The sequence below is a fragment of the Cuculus canorus genome, chromosome 3 (assembly GCF_017976375.1).
Source record: "Cuculus canorus isolate bCucCan1 chromosome 3, bCucCan1.pri, whole genome shotgun sequence".
In the NCBI taxonomy this organism is placed as follows: domain Eukaryota; kingdom Metazoa; phylum Chordata; class Aves; order Cuculiformes; family Cuculidae; genus Cuculus; species Cuculus canorus.
This window is the reverse complement of record NC_071403.1, coordinates 99,711,825-99,729,488: the sequence shown is the minus strand read 5'-3', so window position 1 is coordinate 99,729,488 and position 17,664 is coordinate 99,711,825. Positions and strand designations below refer to the sequence as shown.

The window sequence follows — 17,664 nt, the reverse complement described above, 5'->3', positions numbered from 1 at the left end:
AATGACCAGCAAATGTAAGGGGCGGCACCCAGAAAGCAGGTTTACTTTTCTTATCCACAGACCCAAAGGGGGAGTTTAAATTGTACTTTTTCATTAACAATACAGATGCAAGACAATTAGATATCTGCTTTATTTTTGAGGATATTTATTTTGTACACAAAGTTTTAAAAGCCAAAGAAAACTGAAAATTTTTAGCATTTCTCTGAAACTATGATTTTCTAAATTAGCGTAGAAGCCTAGTTATGCTACTCCTGCAGTTAACAGTTTACATAGAGTAAATCGAAGGCACTGGAATAACAAGCCTTTTCTGCCACAAAACAATTTCCTTGAAAAGCTTCCATAGTATGAACAGGCTTTGTTGTTTTATATTCCAGGACCAGGCCTTCCCCCATTTCAGTTTTAATTAGTTTTGTATTGACAGCTTTACCAGCATTGCTAAAATTAGTACTTAGTCTTACAAGAGCTTCAGATGGAAGATTAGCAACTATTGCTTTCAGGTCTATTGTCGATTCCTGCCCAAAATTGAGAACCATCATAAAGGCTCTGTCTAACCCATCCAGTTCCCTCACGTACACAAAAACATTACTGTCATTCCAGATGTAGCACATCCACCCTCGCTGAATGGGGAGCTCATTGTTGCGAAGTAAAGTTAGCTCTCTGTACAAATTCAGGGTTGAGTTGGACCAGCTCATCTGGATCTGCAACAGTCAGCATCAACAGGGTTATTTCTTTGCACTGAAGGCAGGAGATACTACTTACCTCTCACACCCACAGTCTGCCAAGAACACATCTATTGTAATTATATTTTGACAATTATCTCTTCAAATTTCTCTGCTGATTCTACTGAAAAACTGCTTTTTCTCATGCGTTTCCTTGACATGCACAGAGTGGCAGAGACAGAGGTTATTAGGCACAACAGAATTTCCCCAGCAACTAACACTATTTCTTCCTCCCTCAGTGCCCTTATAGTACTATTAATTCAGGAGAAAGTACTGCCATTCGAAGCTTGATACTGAACTTTCAGTCTAACTTACTGAAATCACAGGGTTTGTTTTGTGTTTTATAATTTCTCTGTCTTATATGTATTTTTTTCTGTCTTCAGTTCTGGTCAGCATTGCAGACCAACAAAATCTATTTTATTCACTACTCTACTTATGTTCGAGATGCTCTATGTTAAGTTCTTGTTACAAGGCCAGTGCTTTCTATAGTAATAGAAATGGGGAAAAAAGACCAGATTTCAATTTAATATTAAAATTATTAAAGGGAAGTTAAAGAGCCAAATTGTCACATCTACATAATTGCAATTGCTCTGCTTAAATGAATAAAGTAGGCTCCTGGCTGGTGCAAGGATTTCTTTTTCTAATAACAATTATGATGATTCAGTGCTTTTTCTTCTCCTGAGGTTGTTTTCACTGCCTGTTCCCACTATGAAAAAGATGTCAGAGCAAAACAGGTACACTAAAATATTTTTAGACCACTAGTTTGTCCCACATAGATACCTACTTCAACATTTACACTTTGGTAGTCAGAGTTAACAGGTAACCAGCTACTGTTGCCTTCAGTAAAACCAGCATTAACTTTGCCATCCCACTGCATGGGGGATTTCTCCGGAAAGGTCACCTAGAAAATAAAGTGGTAGTAAAGTGTCTTAAAAAGTTATCTCTTGAATAGCATGTTCTCACATTTTCCAATCACCATCATGTTCTTTGTAAACCAAAATTTAATAAAGGTAAATTTAATAAAGAAGATGTAATCCTGTTGAAACAGAGGAGAATGGATGGTCTGACAGCATCACTGGTTAAAATGTGGAATTCCCAAATGACTCTGCTGGAGTTGTCTCCCCTTGCAACAGATGGTTGGATAAAAGTTCATTAGTGACAGCTAGGATATTCTGATAAATATCTAGACATGCAGTGAGTGAATATATGAGGTAATGAGTCCTAAGAAGAGATGCTGTTAACGAGTAAATTTTATTCAGTATCTGTTCTTTTGTAGGCATCATGCTTCTCACCTTAGAACTCTTCCAGCTTACATTTGCAAGGGGTACAGTTTGGACAGAATTGTTTGCGTTAGAAAGATAAAATTATTCTCAAGTGCAAAAACTTTATTGAAAACCAGCTTTTAGCTGATTAAAAAGAGACGATGTAAAAAGTCTGAAGGTTTCCTCTTGAAGAATTGAGAAAAAATCTGAAAAAAAGCTTCCTCATTGTTATTGAAGAGCTGCCAAAAGATCTGACACTTATATTTAATGATGTAAAAGGGCATAAAATATTTTGTACATACTTTGAGTGTTTGTTTTCCATGAAAACTGGTTTTCATATAAAGGGCACTTTTCAATACAATCTGTCAGAACAACAGCTCAACAAAAGAAATTGTCACTGTGCTTTGTGACATTATAAATAATGGGTTTCTCCTTTTAGCATGTTCTGAAAAGCAGGGAAAAAAAATCCCAAGTTTTCAACACTGGTAACACTCCCTTTCATCGTTACCTCTTTCAGCTTCTGGAGTGTATCAAATGCTGAGGCTAAAAGCTATACCCTGAGCAAATACTCTCCATCTTTCTAAGACACCCTTTAATCAGGGAATCTTCCTCTCCAGACTGAGTGAAGAGCACTTTTGTATGTGAGCCACAGGGTACCCACTAAAAGAGAGTAAACCCTGAGGAGCCAAGGGCGAGCCACTTCTCGGAAGACTATCAGCAGTAAGCAGCAGCAGTAGGAACATGCAGAAGATATTTTGACCCATGTGTTTCTCAGAGGAAATGAGATTTCCTTTTAAATCAGAGAATCATTTCCTCACATCTGAATTAGACAAACCTGGCAATGATCCTGTGCTTCTTCAAGTATCTTCTTCCCCTTTGAATCAAAGCTATCCAACACCGTTGGTAACATAACCAGAGGCTGTCTCATTCGCTTTCCTCAGTGAAACCACCATCTGCCCTAGGACCATGTTCTCATGGTGCTCAAATATGATATTAACAGGCAGAACTGAGCTGTTCCCCTTTGGGCATGACCTTTTCCAGTCATACCCGTACATCTTGGACAATGAGGCAGAACAGAAGTCAGGTATGACACTCTAAGTCATCCATCAAAACAACCTCTGTTAGGAAGAAAAGATGGGTTATTGTCATAGGGGACTCCCTTCTGAAGGGAACAGAAAGCCCGTAATGCAAACTGGACCCATTACATAGAAATGTCTGCTGCCTCCAGCTGGAGGAGAGTTACAAATGGGGTTCCTCAGGGCTCAGTGCTGGGCCCAGTCCTGTTCAATATCTTTATCAATGACCTGGATGAGGGAATTGAGTGCACCCTTAGCAAGTTTGCAGATGACACTAAGCTGGGTGGAAGCGTGGATCTGCTGGAGGGCGGGGAGGCTCTGCAAAGGGATCTGAACAGGCTGGACTGCTGGGCCGAGACCAATGGGATGAGGTTTAACAAGGCCAAATGCTGGGTCCTGCATTTGGGGCACAACAACCCTATGCAGCGCTACAGACTGGGGGAAGAGTGGCTAGAAAGCTGCCTGGAGGAGAAGGACCTGGGGTGTTGGTTGGCAGCCAACTGAACATGAGCCAGCAGTGTGCCCAGGTGGCCAAGAAGGCCAATGGCATCTTGGCTTGTATCAGAACCGGCATGACCAGCAGGTCCAGGGAGGTTATTCTCCCTCTGTACTCGGCACTGGTGAGACCGCACCTTGAATACTGTGTTCAGTTCTGGGCCCCTCACCACAAGAAGGATGTTGAGGCTCTGGAGCGTTTCCAGAGAAGAGCAACGAAGCTGGTGAGGGGGCTGGAGAACAAGTCTTACGAGGAGCGGCTGAGAGAGCTGGGGTTGTTTAGCCTGGAGAAGAGGAGGCTGAGGGGAGACCTTATTGCTCTCTACAACTACCTGAAAGGAGGTTGTGGAGAGGAGGGAGCTGGCCTCTTCTCCCAAGTGACAGGGGACAGGACAAAGGGGAATGGCCTCAAGCTCTGCCAGGGGAGGTTCAGGCTTGACATCAGGAAAAAATTTTTCATGGAAAGGGTCATTGGGCACTGGCAGAGGCTGCCCAGGGAGGTGGTTGAGTCACCTTCCCTGGAGGTGTTTAAGGGATGGGTGGATGAGGTGCTGAGGGGCATGGTTTAGGAACCCTTCTTCAGAGTTTGGGCACATTATAGAGGGCTGCAGCTTAGGCAGGTGCCTATTCAAAGTCAGAGCAAAGCAGTCTGCAGGTGATGGTGACTGTAGCTATGCTCTCTCATGAATTCTGATTTCCTTTATATAGCAGCCAGGAAAAAATGGACTTGGACATAGCAATTATGTGGAATTACTTCTGTGGAAGGAAGGAGTTAGCAAATTGGCTCCTCTTGGTTCCGATGACCACAACACACCTCTCCTAACCACTCGCCCAAGCCTGATATTGGCACTTGCTGCCCCTTCTGCTGAAGCAAAGCAAAGCAACACCACTGCATGCAAGACTGATCTGGCAGAGGACATGAATCTGAGACCATGAATGCAGTCTAGCATTTCAGACTTGTCATGCCCTTGGTTCTGGTCTCTGACCTGGCCATTTGTGTGTGCTGCCCAACAGTTGTGCCACCAGGAACGCAGAAAACCATCTAAACAGTGAGGAATGGATTGTTCTAGCATTTTTGAAAGTTCTGTTATTCGGAACTAAACAACAAAAGGATCAGAGTTTATATGCTCTTCACTTACGTTTTCTGACACAATGTTCTCCATGCCTATTTCTTCACCATAGTAAGTTATGGGAGTACCAGGGAGGGTTAAAAGCAGCATGTTTATAACATTGACATACTCCTTCCCAACCTGAGATGAAATCCGAGCAGCATTAGGTCTTCCAACCTGATGAAAACATCGTTCTGTTAAACATATATTATAAAATTCCATACATTTGTGAAATGGGGTAACTACTTTAACAAGGTAGTAGGGTTTTTTGTTTAACTACTTTAACAAGGTAGTAGGGTCTTTTGTTTGTTTGTTTTCTTTACCTTCCAGGCCTGTGAAGACAATTGTCTTTATCTCAGTGCTAGTACAAACTTCTGCCCCAAAAAACTTTAGCACACTGAAGCCCTGCCAGCAGCCCACAAGGTAGAAGTGAGGAGCGATGAGAAACAACTCCCCACAGCTACATTTTTCTCAGATTTCTGCCATTTTCTCTGCTGTGTGAAGGTGGCGCTTGTTTTGAAAAGATCTCTTGCACATCCTAAACATAATTCCTAGCAAAGAGCAGCAAGGTTTTAAGTTAACTGCCTGCAGTGTTCTTCCTGGCACTGGAAGGTTTCCAGAATCCATTGCATTGAGTCAGTTTAGGGCCAAGGTTAATTGTACCAATCCCACCCTCACTGGTAGTTTAAGCCAAAGCCCCATAATACCATGGAAAGACCAAGAGACACAATTGTAAATTCTCTGCTTTCATCCTTGCACAGGGGATTAACTGTTACTGAAGGGCAGGACAGCCAGCTGGTTGGCCAACGCCAACAACTGCAACTACAGCAGCTCAGTTTCTCCTTGATATCTACTATAGGCCAGCCATGGGCTCAGGCTGCTGCTGATCCCACTGCAATCAATGTGTGGGGAGGTGTCTATCACCATAAAGGGAACTATCATCTATAAGTTTCTATCACATATAGTACCAAGTCCTTCCTTTAAGAGTTGGTCTAGAACTCTTACCGCCCAGTTTGGCCATTTTCCTGCAGGCATGTTTTTCATCCATAAGTTGACAGCTTCAAAAATACTGTTGCCCGATAGATTTTTCATGTTAATTAGGTTCAAATTGAAGGGAAAATCTGCTTCTGGGACAAAACTTGTTCCATAATACATCATTGTTGTTTCAATGTCTTCATTTTCATCACCATCAGAACCCATAAATCTACAAAGAAGTACACAAATACCTTTTTGGCTCATTCTTCGTTTGTGCAGAGCAGAAAGAAGCTAGGAATGGTGTTGGACAGAACAGAAATCACACAGTACTAAGAACTATATTCATTTCCCTCATCATCATCAAAAAATCTTGATACAGAGAAACAATATTTCATAAAGCAGACAAGGAGAAATATTTCTTAGAAATTTCTGGAGGAAAGTCTAAAAGAGTCAACAAAAGGCTGTAAGTATCTAACTGACGTTTCTCTTTCTAAATCACACACTCCATTCTAGAAATTTCCATGCTTTCCTTCACAGAGGACCCAGAGGTCCTCCAAGTTGAACATAAGGTAGCAATGTGCACTTGCAACAGAGGGCTGATGGTATCCTGGGCTGCATTAGTAGGAGCATTGCCAGCAGCTAAAGGACATGATCCTTCTTCTCTACTCAGCCACACCTGGAGTGCTGTGTCCAGTTCTGGGCTGCCCAGTACAAGAGAGGCATGGACATACTGGAGAAAGTCCAGAAAAGTGCCACTAAGACCATTAAGGAATTGGAGCATCTCTCCTATCTGGAAAGGTTGAGATAGATGGGACTGTTTAGCCTGGGGAAGAAAAGGTTCAGGGGGATCTCATCAACGTATATAAATATCTGAAGGGAGGGCACAAAGAAGACAGAGCCAGGTTCTTTCCAGTGGTGGCAAGAGACAAGACCAAAGGCAATCGGCACTAACCAAAAACACAAGAGGTTCCTTCTGAACATCAGGAAATACTTTTTCACTGGGAGGATGACCAAGCACTGGCACAAGTTGCTCAGAGGGTCTGCAGAGTCTCCATCCTTGGAGATGTTCCAAAGCCCCCTGGACACAGTCCTGAGCAACCAGGTAGCCCTGCTGAGCAGAGGGGTCAGACCAGATGACTTCCAGAGGTCCATCCCAAACTCAACCATTCTGTGATGTTAACAATCTGTAGCCATGTGTCTGACTTGGGCTTTGCTATCAATACTACACATTAAATGATCCACAGGGCTGATTAATTACAGTCTCTCTGTGGTCTGAACAGTCACCTGTTCTGCTCTATTTTAGTACAGCCCGTAGATACAGTAGAACTACCAAGGGAAACTCACTTTGCTTGCGCATTGGGGAAGAGATACTGTAGCCTATGCACCACTATTTGTATTTGAAGAAGAAAACTTTTTATGGCATATTATGTTATTAAAACAATTGATTGCTGCAGAAGGGTGACAAATATTAGAAAAAAAATCACAAGCTGTAGTAATGATTACCTGTACCGGCCAGGTTCACTGCTGAACTGATTCATGGTTTGACGGAAGCTACGGATGATATCATGCATACCAACTTGTGTAGTCGTGTAGTCATGGTAGAGCTGGGAATAGGCCGTGATACTCCCCTTAAAGAAGAATGCAATATTTCCCATTAGTTCACCAATATTTTAGATTTCAGAACTCTCCAAATTCTTCCTGTCCTTTCCTGAGACAATGCACCAATCTAGATAAGTTTTAACTGAAATGAGTTTAGCATACCAAACAAACAGGGCAGAGCTGAACTGCACTTGGGTGGGGAACTCTAAAGATATGGTAGCACAGGGCTGATTATTTTGGATCTCATCCTTTGAGAGGGAGAGTCCACCCGCAGCACTAACCAACTGAGCCCATTTGCAGCAGCGAGCACAGTAGGTGCTGCAGCCGCGCACCAGGCTGCAAAGATGGACAATATTATTGTAGTAACTCACAAAGGCAATGATACTTGTGGAGCAGATCGGTTTTATGCAATCCCCAACTCAGCAGGCGAACAGCATCTTAGTGCTGGTACTGTCTGGGGAAGTCACCAAGCTCACTGCCTCAGCGAAAACAAAGAGCATAAATAACACCATGCATCCTTCTCAATCTCTCTTGCCACCTCCCACTGTGACATACTGCCAAGATGAGCGTTTGTGTTTTATTGTGATTCCTGCTAGCAACATAGAAGAAATACATGCTAGTGACTGCTACAGGATCCCAAGGGGGCAAGAGCTCCGAGTTTACCTTCTGTAGTGGGCTCCCCAGAGACAACCAATCAACTATTAAAATCCCAAGACTTTTTAGAATATGAATTGAAAAGCAAATAATTTTAAACAGAAAATTCAAAGCATCTGCGTAAGAACAGAAATACAAAGGGTATATGGACAATTCTGCTCCCACCCACAGTGCTTCTGCTTGTGGGTATCTCAGTCACCTACACCCTCAGCCCAGGGGCTTTGTTCTGGTATATGTTCCTCCTGCAGACAGCCCAGGAGCCACCTGCCTTCAAGGGACACGGCTGACTCAGTCTTCCTAAAGCCATAATTAAGACCCAAAAGAGTAAAAACATACACTATACAGATTAAAAATCAAGGACAGAGAAAAAATCAAGGACGAAATGCATATGTTACCGGATTCTGGGACTTGTTCACTTGAGGCTCATCTCGGAGATGTGTTGCTTCTAAAAGAAATTTAACAGCTCTGAAACTAAATCCGTCGATTCCTTTTTCAAGCCAGAATTTGATAATATTCTAGACAAAGGTACAAATTGAGAATTCCAAGTGAGCCCATCCCATTCAAACCACTTTACACGTAAAAAGAAAACTAAATCTGTTCCTAGGCATTAATACATAACAATTTATTTTTTGACTTGTACTTCAAATTTTATTAGAAGTTAAAATGAATCATGTCAATCTAAGGTCAAACAATGGTCTATATAAAACATATATTATTCCATCCAGCATAGAAGAGGACTGGTCTGTAATTAACTCCTGTAATTCATGAGACCAAAGCCAGGGCATGCCTCATTAAAAGCTGTTGCCAATCTCATCCATCAAAATGACTGGGTTTGTGCTAAGTGCTCTTGTTGGTGAAGACAACTAACCTGATCACTTTCTATGACAAGCTGACCCACTTACTGGATGAGGAAAAGACTGTGGACATAGTCTTCTTGCACTTCAGTAAAGCCTTTGACAGTTTCTCACAGCCTCTGACCTGGACAGGTATATTCTCTCCTGGATGGGAAACTGGTTGGATGGCCGGGCCCAAAGAGTTGCGGTAAATGGAGTTAACTCCAGCTGGAGGCTGGTCACTAGTGGTGTCCCCCAGGGCTCAGTGCTGGGCCCAGTCCTGTTCAATATCTTTATCAATGACCTGGATGAGGGAATTGAGTGCACCCTTAGCAAGTTTGCAGATGACACTAAGCTGGGAGGAAGCGAGGATCTGCTGGAGGGCGGGGAGGCTCTGCAGAGGGATCTGAACAGGCTGGACTGCTGGGCCGAGACCAATGGCACGAGGTTTAACAAGGCCAAATGCCGGGTCCTGCACTTGGGGCACAACAACCCTATGCTGTGCTACAGACTGGGGGAAGAGTGGCTAGAAAGCTGCCTGGAGGAGAAGGACCTGGGGGTGTTGGTTGACAGCCAACTGAACATGAGCCAGCAGTGTGCCCAGGTGGCCAAGAAGGCCAATGGCATCTTGGCTTGTATCAGAAATGGTGTGACCAGCAGGTCCAGGGAGGTGATTCTCCCTCTGTACTCGGCACTGGTGAGACCGCACCTTGAGTACTGTGTTCAGTTCTGAGCCCCTCACCACAAGAAGGATGTTGAGGCTCTGGAGTGTGTCCAGAGAAGAGCAACGAAGCTGGTGAGGGGGCTGGAGAACAAGTCTTACAAGGAGTGGCTGAGAGAGCTGGGGTTGTTTAGCCTGGAGAAGAGGAGGCTGAGGGGAGACCTTATTGCTTTCTACAACTACCTGAAAGGAGGTTATGGAAAGGAGTGGGCTGGCCTCTTCTTCCAAGTGACAGTGGACAGGACAAGGGGGAATGACCTCAAGCTCTGCCAGGGGAGGTTCAGACTTGACATCAGGAAAAAACGTTTCACAGAAGGGGTCATTGGGACTGGAATAGGCTGCCCAGGGAGGTGCTTGAGTCACCTTCCCTGGAGGTATTTAAAAGACAGGTAGACAGGTACTCAAGAACATGGTTTAGTGGCATATAGGAATGGTTGGACTCGATGATCTAGGAGTCTTTTCCAACCTAGTGATTCTATGATTCTAAGACCAGCCATGGGTGCACACAATTAGAACACCTTCATGCAAACATGAAAGAATATGTTGTTCTGCACAGACCATGCACCCCCAATTTTCTTTATAAACAATAAAGCTCTTAAAACATTTGTAATCTTTTATCTGACCGATGTGATTTTTTTTTTAAATTTATTTTCAGGCTTATTTGTTGATTTTGCAGAAACATGAAAAATTATTATCCAACTTCACTGCTATATTTCATTATCAAATTCAGAGGTTAGCCACTATTAGTAAAATTATATCCTACAATATTTCAGTAGTTATTATATAACTACAGTTTTAATTGCTCTAGCTTTAACAAACAACTCTAAAATTTGTTTAGAGTGGCTTCTGCAAACATTCTTTTAGACCAGCTTCATCTAAGTACAAAAACTTTTATTTTTTAAATGACAGCTATTGAAATGCCATTTTCATAGAATCATAGAATAGTTTGGGTTGGAAGGGACTTTGAAGATCATGTAGTTCCAAACCCCCTGCCATGGGCAGGGACACCTCCCACTAGATCAGGCTGCCCAAGGCCTCATCCAACCTGGCCTTGAGCACCTCCAGGGATGGGGCATCTGCAGCTTCCCTGGGCAACCTGTGTCAGTGCCTCACTACTCTCATAGCGAAGAAATTCCTCCTTATGTCTAGTCTAAATCTGCCCCTCTCCAGTTTATACACATTTATATCCATTTTCAAAGTGTATGAAGTACATTTGCCTCAATAGGCTGGTGTGGAACTAGTCCACAGCCAAGCTTTACAGATTTTGGTTTGGCAAAAAAGACTCCTCTTACTGAGTTGTACTTTCTTGTTAAGCCATTCTAAAAGCAGCAGCTCTCGCTATCGTGTCTGCCCAATACTAAATCCAATAGAAATAAATTCATGCTTACGCATGTGCTCATCAGAAAAACAACACCGGCTATCAGCAATGCAAATATCAAGCACTGACATGGCGTTCACTCAGACTGATCTACTTTTATTTATGCAAGCTGCAACACAATGGCTGCAAAGTTCCATTGCTTCCACAACACCCTTTGGCTAAACCAAAGACAAGCTTCTCTGGTAGGGTCCATTCACTTCTGGCTCAGTCCCACAGCCCTAACCTTCTGAAACAAGATTTTGAATTAAAATAATAGGCAAAGATTAACATGCTGGAGCAATTAATGATGTTCACATAACACTGATCTTTGGTAAATGCTGCAGGCCACACTTACTAGTTTTCATTTAATTTGATTATGCAGCAAATGCAGCATCTATTTGCTACTGGATCTTCACTGATGTATCAGGTACCATTCAGAAAAAAAAAAATTAGTCAGGACCATTGAAAACTATGCACAATACTAGGAGAAAAAGGTATGAATGGAAACAAGTAGCATTTAGGGAAGTACCAAGATGCAGAGAAGTTATTAGTAGACTTCTTCAAGGATCAGTCTCATTTCATGCTTTAGTTAATAAATACAACCAAAAGTCTTTTGTTTCTTCATGCACATGCAGTACCTGTGGTGAGGGGAGAGGCCCCAGAGGGACACTGAGACCACCACAGTAGAACTGGGTAGCTGTGAAGACTACCACCAAAGAAATGCACTGAAATTCAACACTACAAAGCAGCAAATATTTAAGAACTAAATCAAAACACTTGAGGTAGCTGTACTACCTGATAGGGTATAACCTAAAAGGGAAAAAAGCCCCCAAACCAGTAATTGTTGGACTCCCCATGTTCACGACCACTTCCACATATTTTCATGAATTCTACATTGTGATGCAGTCAGCATGAGGTTTCATCAAAGCACCGCCTTGCCTTGGTGAAGCACTCTCACAGTAACTGCTGTCCATCTGTGTCTCTCCCCTGTGAAGTCATCAGAGATGCAGACAGATCGAAACTCACTATCTCCCCCTTAGCCACAAGCTCAGGCATTCCTTGAAATTCAAATCAGCATTGTCTCACTTCCTGGAAAAGGCAAACCTCTCTCTGCTAAAACAAGGTGCCATCCCCACACTGGGGAAATTGGCTAATTAACAGCTCCTTGTATCAACAGAGATAAAAACTTCCTTACACTTGAGTGATTCAGCTCTGTTTCAGCACAGTCTTCAGAGCAAGAGCTGCTTGGCCTTCCACATCAATCCTTCCATTAATTGTTATCCTTGATAGAACATCCAGATGTGCTAAACGCATTCATCCTTGGCTCTCTATGAAGCCTAGAGCTGAAAGCCATTAACTGCTTCCAGAACGCGGTTGTGTTGGATTATTTGACTACTAGCACCAACTTCAAAGCAAAGAACAGAAATCTTGAGACACAAAGAGAGAAATCTTTATGCCACTGGACAAGATTCTGTTAATTTTGTTAACTTCTGTCCATCCACATTTGAGAAAACCCCAGGCTAGAAGTGCTGCGAAGAATAACCAGTGGCTAAACAATTCATTTCATCTAGCTTAACAAGAGCTGAAAGGGGATATTGTCAGAGCTGAAAACCAAATAAGCATAAACAAGGTGGAGAAAAACTATTTCAGCTGAAGGACAGGTTTGTTCACAGAGAGCTAAGTATGAACAGCTGGTGAACAAGGTGAGGCCGAGAAGTAGAGAGCTCCTGAGGCATTGAAGAAAAGAAATTCTAAGATAGCCTTTAGTGGGAAAGAAAGGGGAAAGGGAGCTCTTTCTGAACTGCAATAGCTTGGTCCAAAAACATATGAAGATCTTGCCAGGCACTTGTGAGAGCAAGGGACTTAAGCCAGCAAAAAAAGCCTTCTTAAAATCCAGAAGACTGCAATACCACCCACTTCCAGTACTTCTACTCAAGGATAACTGTATTTGGATTTTTTTATTCGCTTGTTTGCTTTTAAATTAGACTTGAAGCAGAGTAGCTCCCATGCTGGAAGCATTACAAGATAGAGCTTGCGTTTTGCTTATAAACTTCATGTTTGTCAAGACATCTTTTTGTTTCATTTGTTCACATACACTGCAATCCTTGAATTAATTCCAACTAGACTATAAATTGCATAGCACAAATAATCAGAGAATTTAAGTGTAGAAATAGCTGCTTTGCAGTTCATGCAGCAGCAGTGGGTAACATACTTACATGGATTTCTTGTTGGACAGCAAGGTTGCGAAAATTTAAGTCTGGCTGTTCTTTCCCAAACTGATGAAAATAACATTGCTTTCTCACATCGTCAAACTGCCAGCTGGAATTCCCAAAGACACTCACCTGGTTATATACAGGATGGGGGAAATAATCAACACTCAGTTTAACAAACGTTTACTCCTATGCATACTTTAAGATGTGGTGCATTACAAGCATATAATAATAAAGCACAAAATGCCTAATCAATTGATGAAATTTTTAGTAGATTTTGGTACTTATGTTTTACATTTCCTTCTCCTTGCTAGCTGCTCTCCCTTTAGTCATGCTTCACCACATTTATTTCTTGTTCAATGTTCTGTTTCATTCTTTTTTTTTGTTTTAAGTAGACCTTCACTGGAAATTATTCAGAATAGAAGGAAAAATATAGGTGGGAACATTTCTTTTGGAATTGTTTTTCCTGAAAAATAGTTTTATTTAACTTAGAGCTTTCTGCAATCAGGTATTACCCCTTTGAAGCACCAGCAACAGTAAGTGTGTGAAAAAGTTAACTTTATCATCTCTGTAATAAAAGATTACAAAAACTAAGGTAGCTCTTAAGACTAAGAGAAATTACATTAGCTGGTTACCAAATATTAATTCCAACCTGAGTTTTCAGAATATACAAGTTCCTAATGACACACTCATCAGTTCAAATTTCAAATAAATATATTTGAAAAGGGAGAAAAGCCAAGAACATAGTTTGTTTCCCTCCCCACCAACTATGATTCAGAGGAGCTGAGATGAAGTTAGAAAGCAGAGTTCCTAGACACCAAAGGGGGTGAGTGTGAACAACTCGTGCACAACTATCCTTTTTTTGTTTGTTTAATAAGTGAAGATGTAACACTGAGGGAAAGGAAAAGTAATTTTCTAAATTCTGTTTGAAGTTGCAGCCCCTCCACCCTGAGCTGGTTTAAATCTTAATCTGCACTAACTCATCTAGTAACATGTTTGTACCTCTCAACAGTCATTTATAACCCAGTGTACATTGGGAAAATCATGTTACAGCTGCTTTTACTATGTGCATCCAGCTTGGGATTTGCAGTGTCCCTTCCCATGTTTACCCAGTTGTTTGGAGGAGTGACTGAACCAGCAGCCTGCGCGCAGTCCTGCCAGATGTAGTAGTCTGTGTACTTCCCAGTCCGATTGCGGCTCAGCTGAAACCACTGGTGTTTGTCACTTGTGTGGTTTGGTATTAAATCCATTATCACCTTTAACCCTTACAAAAACAATAAAATCATTTAAAAAAAAAATTAAATCTTTTAAGACAAATCTCACATTTGTTTCCTAATGAAGTATCAGAAGCGTTATAGCTTCTTCCTTCCCAGAGGTCTGGCAAAAGAGAAGGGATCCTGCCAGCAGGGTTTAGGCTCAAGGAACTGGTGAGAACATTACATTTTGTGCCAACATATCCCCATTGGCTGGTAATACGGGAATGCACTATCACAAAGAAAAAGCCCCAGATTACTGATGCAATTAGTCTAACGAGTCTGCAAGAAGCTGACACACTTCTTCGCTGGTACCATTTCCCCCCTGCCCATTGCTGGGGACGGAAAGAAGGAGTAAGAAAAGCTCGAATAGATTTCTACTGTTACGAACCACTTCCACTAACTCTGCCTCCCATCTCCCAGGTGAGAAAGGCATTTCACCAGTGTAGCATCAGGGAACACATGTTCTTCCTCACCCTTCTTAAACACTAGGTGTTTTTTTAAATCCCCAATGGTTTGACTGGCAAACCATTTTCCATTCGGTTGAACAGCTGTAAGGGGAAAAAATGTGGTCTAAGGCATGATCGCACCAAACAAGGGAGCAACTGCAGGAAGGAAACATATGTCCCCTTCTCAACCCTATAACAGCCTTCTTGCTTTCTCCAGAAAGCAGCCATCAGTCTTAAAATTCAGCCAGAAATAACTGCATCTCAGCCTTGATGCTCCAGACTACTGATGCCCATGTCCATGTGCACCAGGGAGCATGGACAGTATGTCAGCCCGCCACCCGTGAACATCCTTGGAGAGCATCACAACTTGTAGAGGATGTACAGCAGCCTGACACTGCTGTTGTAGCTCCCCATGCCTTCAGTGCTGCTCCCAGCACTACCCAAGGCCAGGAAACTGCAGTCAGAGAGCTTGCATTGCCGTGAAGCTAACATGTATCCTAAACTGGCACCTCCACCTCCTTCTGCTCAACGCCACCATGGGGGCATTGCCAGATACACAAACAGAAAATCTCAAATCGTAACCTAGCACTACAAGGTACACCTGTACTATATGAGTGTCTTTTATTTAATGAGTCATTTTGCTTGGAGATGTTGCAGCTTACCTCTGTCATGTATGGCTGCAAGCAGATTCTCAAAATCCCTCATTGATCCAAACATGGGATCAATATCATAGAAATCTTCAGCTCCATATCCAAGGTCTTTTAAGGGGGACTTATAGAAAGAGGTGATCCAGATTGTTTTTACATTCAAATATGTGATATGATCCAGTTTTTCTTGGATACCTGTTTAAAAGAAAAGGGTGTCTTGTGTTCAGGAAAGACAAAATATTTCTATTGGAATACGTTTGCCGTGGGCTCTCAAAGACAGTACACAGGTCCCTGTGGTACACAAACATTCCCTGTTTTCACCGATCTCAGGCAGCAACAAGGCAATCCTGACATGTCTTCAGGGATAGCATGAGATCACAGAATGGAAACCACTTGAAGCCACTTTTATAAGGAAGATAAAGCAAGAATTGAAAAAACTCAGATCAAGGAAAATTTCTACTTTATATTATAGAAATATTTACATTTCATTTGATATATTTAATGTTCACATCTGAAAACAAACTCTTATATTTCGTTAAATTCAGCAACAGCATTGCTTTCCCATTTCAAGAAACACCAATGAATTAATCCTCAGATCACCCAAAGGGAAGTATAATTTTGATGCAAAGATCCCAAGTTTTCCCTGTCATTAGGAAAAGTCTCTTGCTTTTTTTTTTTCTGCTGTTTGTTTTGGGTTTTTTTTTTTTATTACTAGGACCCCCTACTCCAGTCTCCACTAGTTGTTTTGAGGTTTTTTTTTTGGATTTGGTTTGATATTGTTGGGTTTTTTTTTAACCCCAAATCTCTTCCATCTTCTTGACACGTTACTACTGGCACATAACTACAGAAAGTTTCTTCTCTTCTTTTGCTGGTAGAGTATATTATAGCTACAGCTTCTTGTTTAGAAGTTTATTGTCCATTGTAGTGTTGAGCCTTCCCCTTCTGAAACAGTCTCAGCTGAGCTAGTAGTAAGCAGCGTTGCCTCTTAGCATCGAGTACCTCTTCTTAATGCATTCATAAGAGCTCAAAAACACCCAGACCATGAACAAAACATAACATATTTCTCTCCTCTTTCTCTGTTTTATTTCTCTCGTTTTTCCTTTTATTTCTCCCTCTTTTCCCACGTTGGTTGCAGCCAACCTAACATGACGAAGTGCTCAGCGCCATCCAAGCTCCCAATCGAGCTCAGTTTTGTGGGGATATTTTACTCTGATAGCAGTCGTGCTGCTATAACCTCTCAGCCCCACCTTTAAACACTCATTCTAACTCCAGGCTTAGATCTGGCAACTTGAGCAAGCAACCTCTAGATCTATTAATGGCAATGTGAGTTGCCATTAATGATTAGTCAGACAACTATTCTTTCCTTCTCCATTAGGGTGGCCTTTGCTATTGGATTGTATGCTGGGTTTTTTTATATATACACACACATATATATATATACACACACACAGACAACTGCTACACAGCTTTGCACGTACCAAGAATAAAAATTCACCCACCTTTCAGATCTCCGTTGCCATCCATGTTGCTGTCCTTGAAGGAACGAGGATAGATCTGATAAATAGGACTAGCCTGCCACCAGTCAAGGCACTTTGGAGAGAGAGCAATAATCGTAATCGTAGCGCACACAAGCACAGCAGCAGCGGCAATTATGAGCCAGAAGAGAATCTCCCTGGTGACTCTGTACCGGGCTTGGCTGGAGAACTTCAGCAAGACTTCTTTCGGCATTCCGGCATAGGGCTTCAACACCAGCTCCTCCGTAGCTGCTGGGTCCACATCAACAGTGCACGTTTTGGGCATTTCCTCTTGGTTACTGGTGTCGATCTCCTTATCATCAAAAGCCTCATTTTGAACAAATCCATTGTTCTCCACACCTCCCTTCTCACTCAGCTCCATATGTAAGCTCTTCGCTTCCTCCTCAACCATTTTACTTCAAGTAAAATCTTGTCATTGAAACTCTGGCCACAGCAAGGAACCGTGCCAATATACCTTTGTTCAGTGAAATGAGAAGCAGAGTAATTAGCATCTGGGTTTATAATCAATCCCGGCGAACTGGTCGAAGTTCAAAAAGAGACAGAAAGGACAAAGTGCTCCCTAATAGGCATCTTCATCAAGATAACAAAATGCTACAAGAAAGCACAGAGTCTTCCAGGGAGGCAAGCTTATCGCTCCTACCAAGTGAGCAGAGTTACATTCACTGCTGCTCTCTCCAGTGCACCAAACTTCTCTTCCTTTTGACAGCAGGGGAAAATGTGGGGGTTTTTTAACAGTAAAACTTGTAGTAAATGTGCAGCTTTCCAGACAG

The 17,664-nt window shown here is 42.2% G+C and overlaps 1 protein-coding gene across 1 annotated transcript; it reads right to left on the bottom strand.

Moving 5' to 3' along the window:
• Positions 1 to 111: 111 nt before the first annotated feature.
• Positions 112 to 17,556, bottom strand: SLC3A1 (solute carrier family 3 member 1). The gene is made up of 10 exons (XM_054064257.1): positions 16,859 to 17,556; positions 15,375 to 15,554; positions 14,120 to 14,274; positions 13,017 to 13,142; positions 8,285 to 8,404; positions 7,140 to 7,264; positions 5,667 to 5,865; positions 4,692 to 4,838; positions 1,504 to 1,620; positions 112 to 698 (listed from the first exon to the last, which is right to left on the bottom strand). Exons 1-10 carry the CDS (start codon positions 17,283 to 17,285, stop codon positions 258 to 260), a joined length of 2,037 nt encoding a protein of 678 aa, XP_053920232.1. The 5' UTR covers positions 17,286 to 17,556; the 3' UTR covers positions 112 to 257.
• Positions 17,557 to 17,664: the final 108 nt, after the last annotated feature.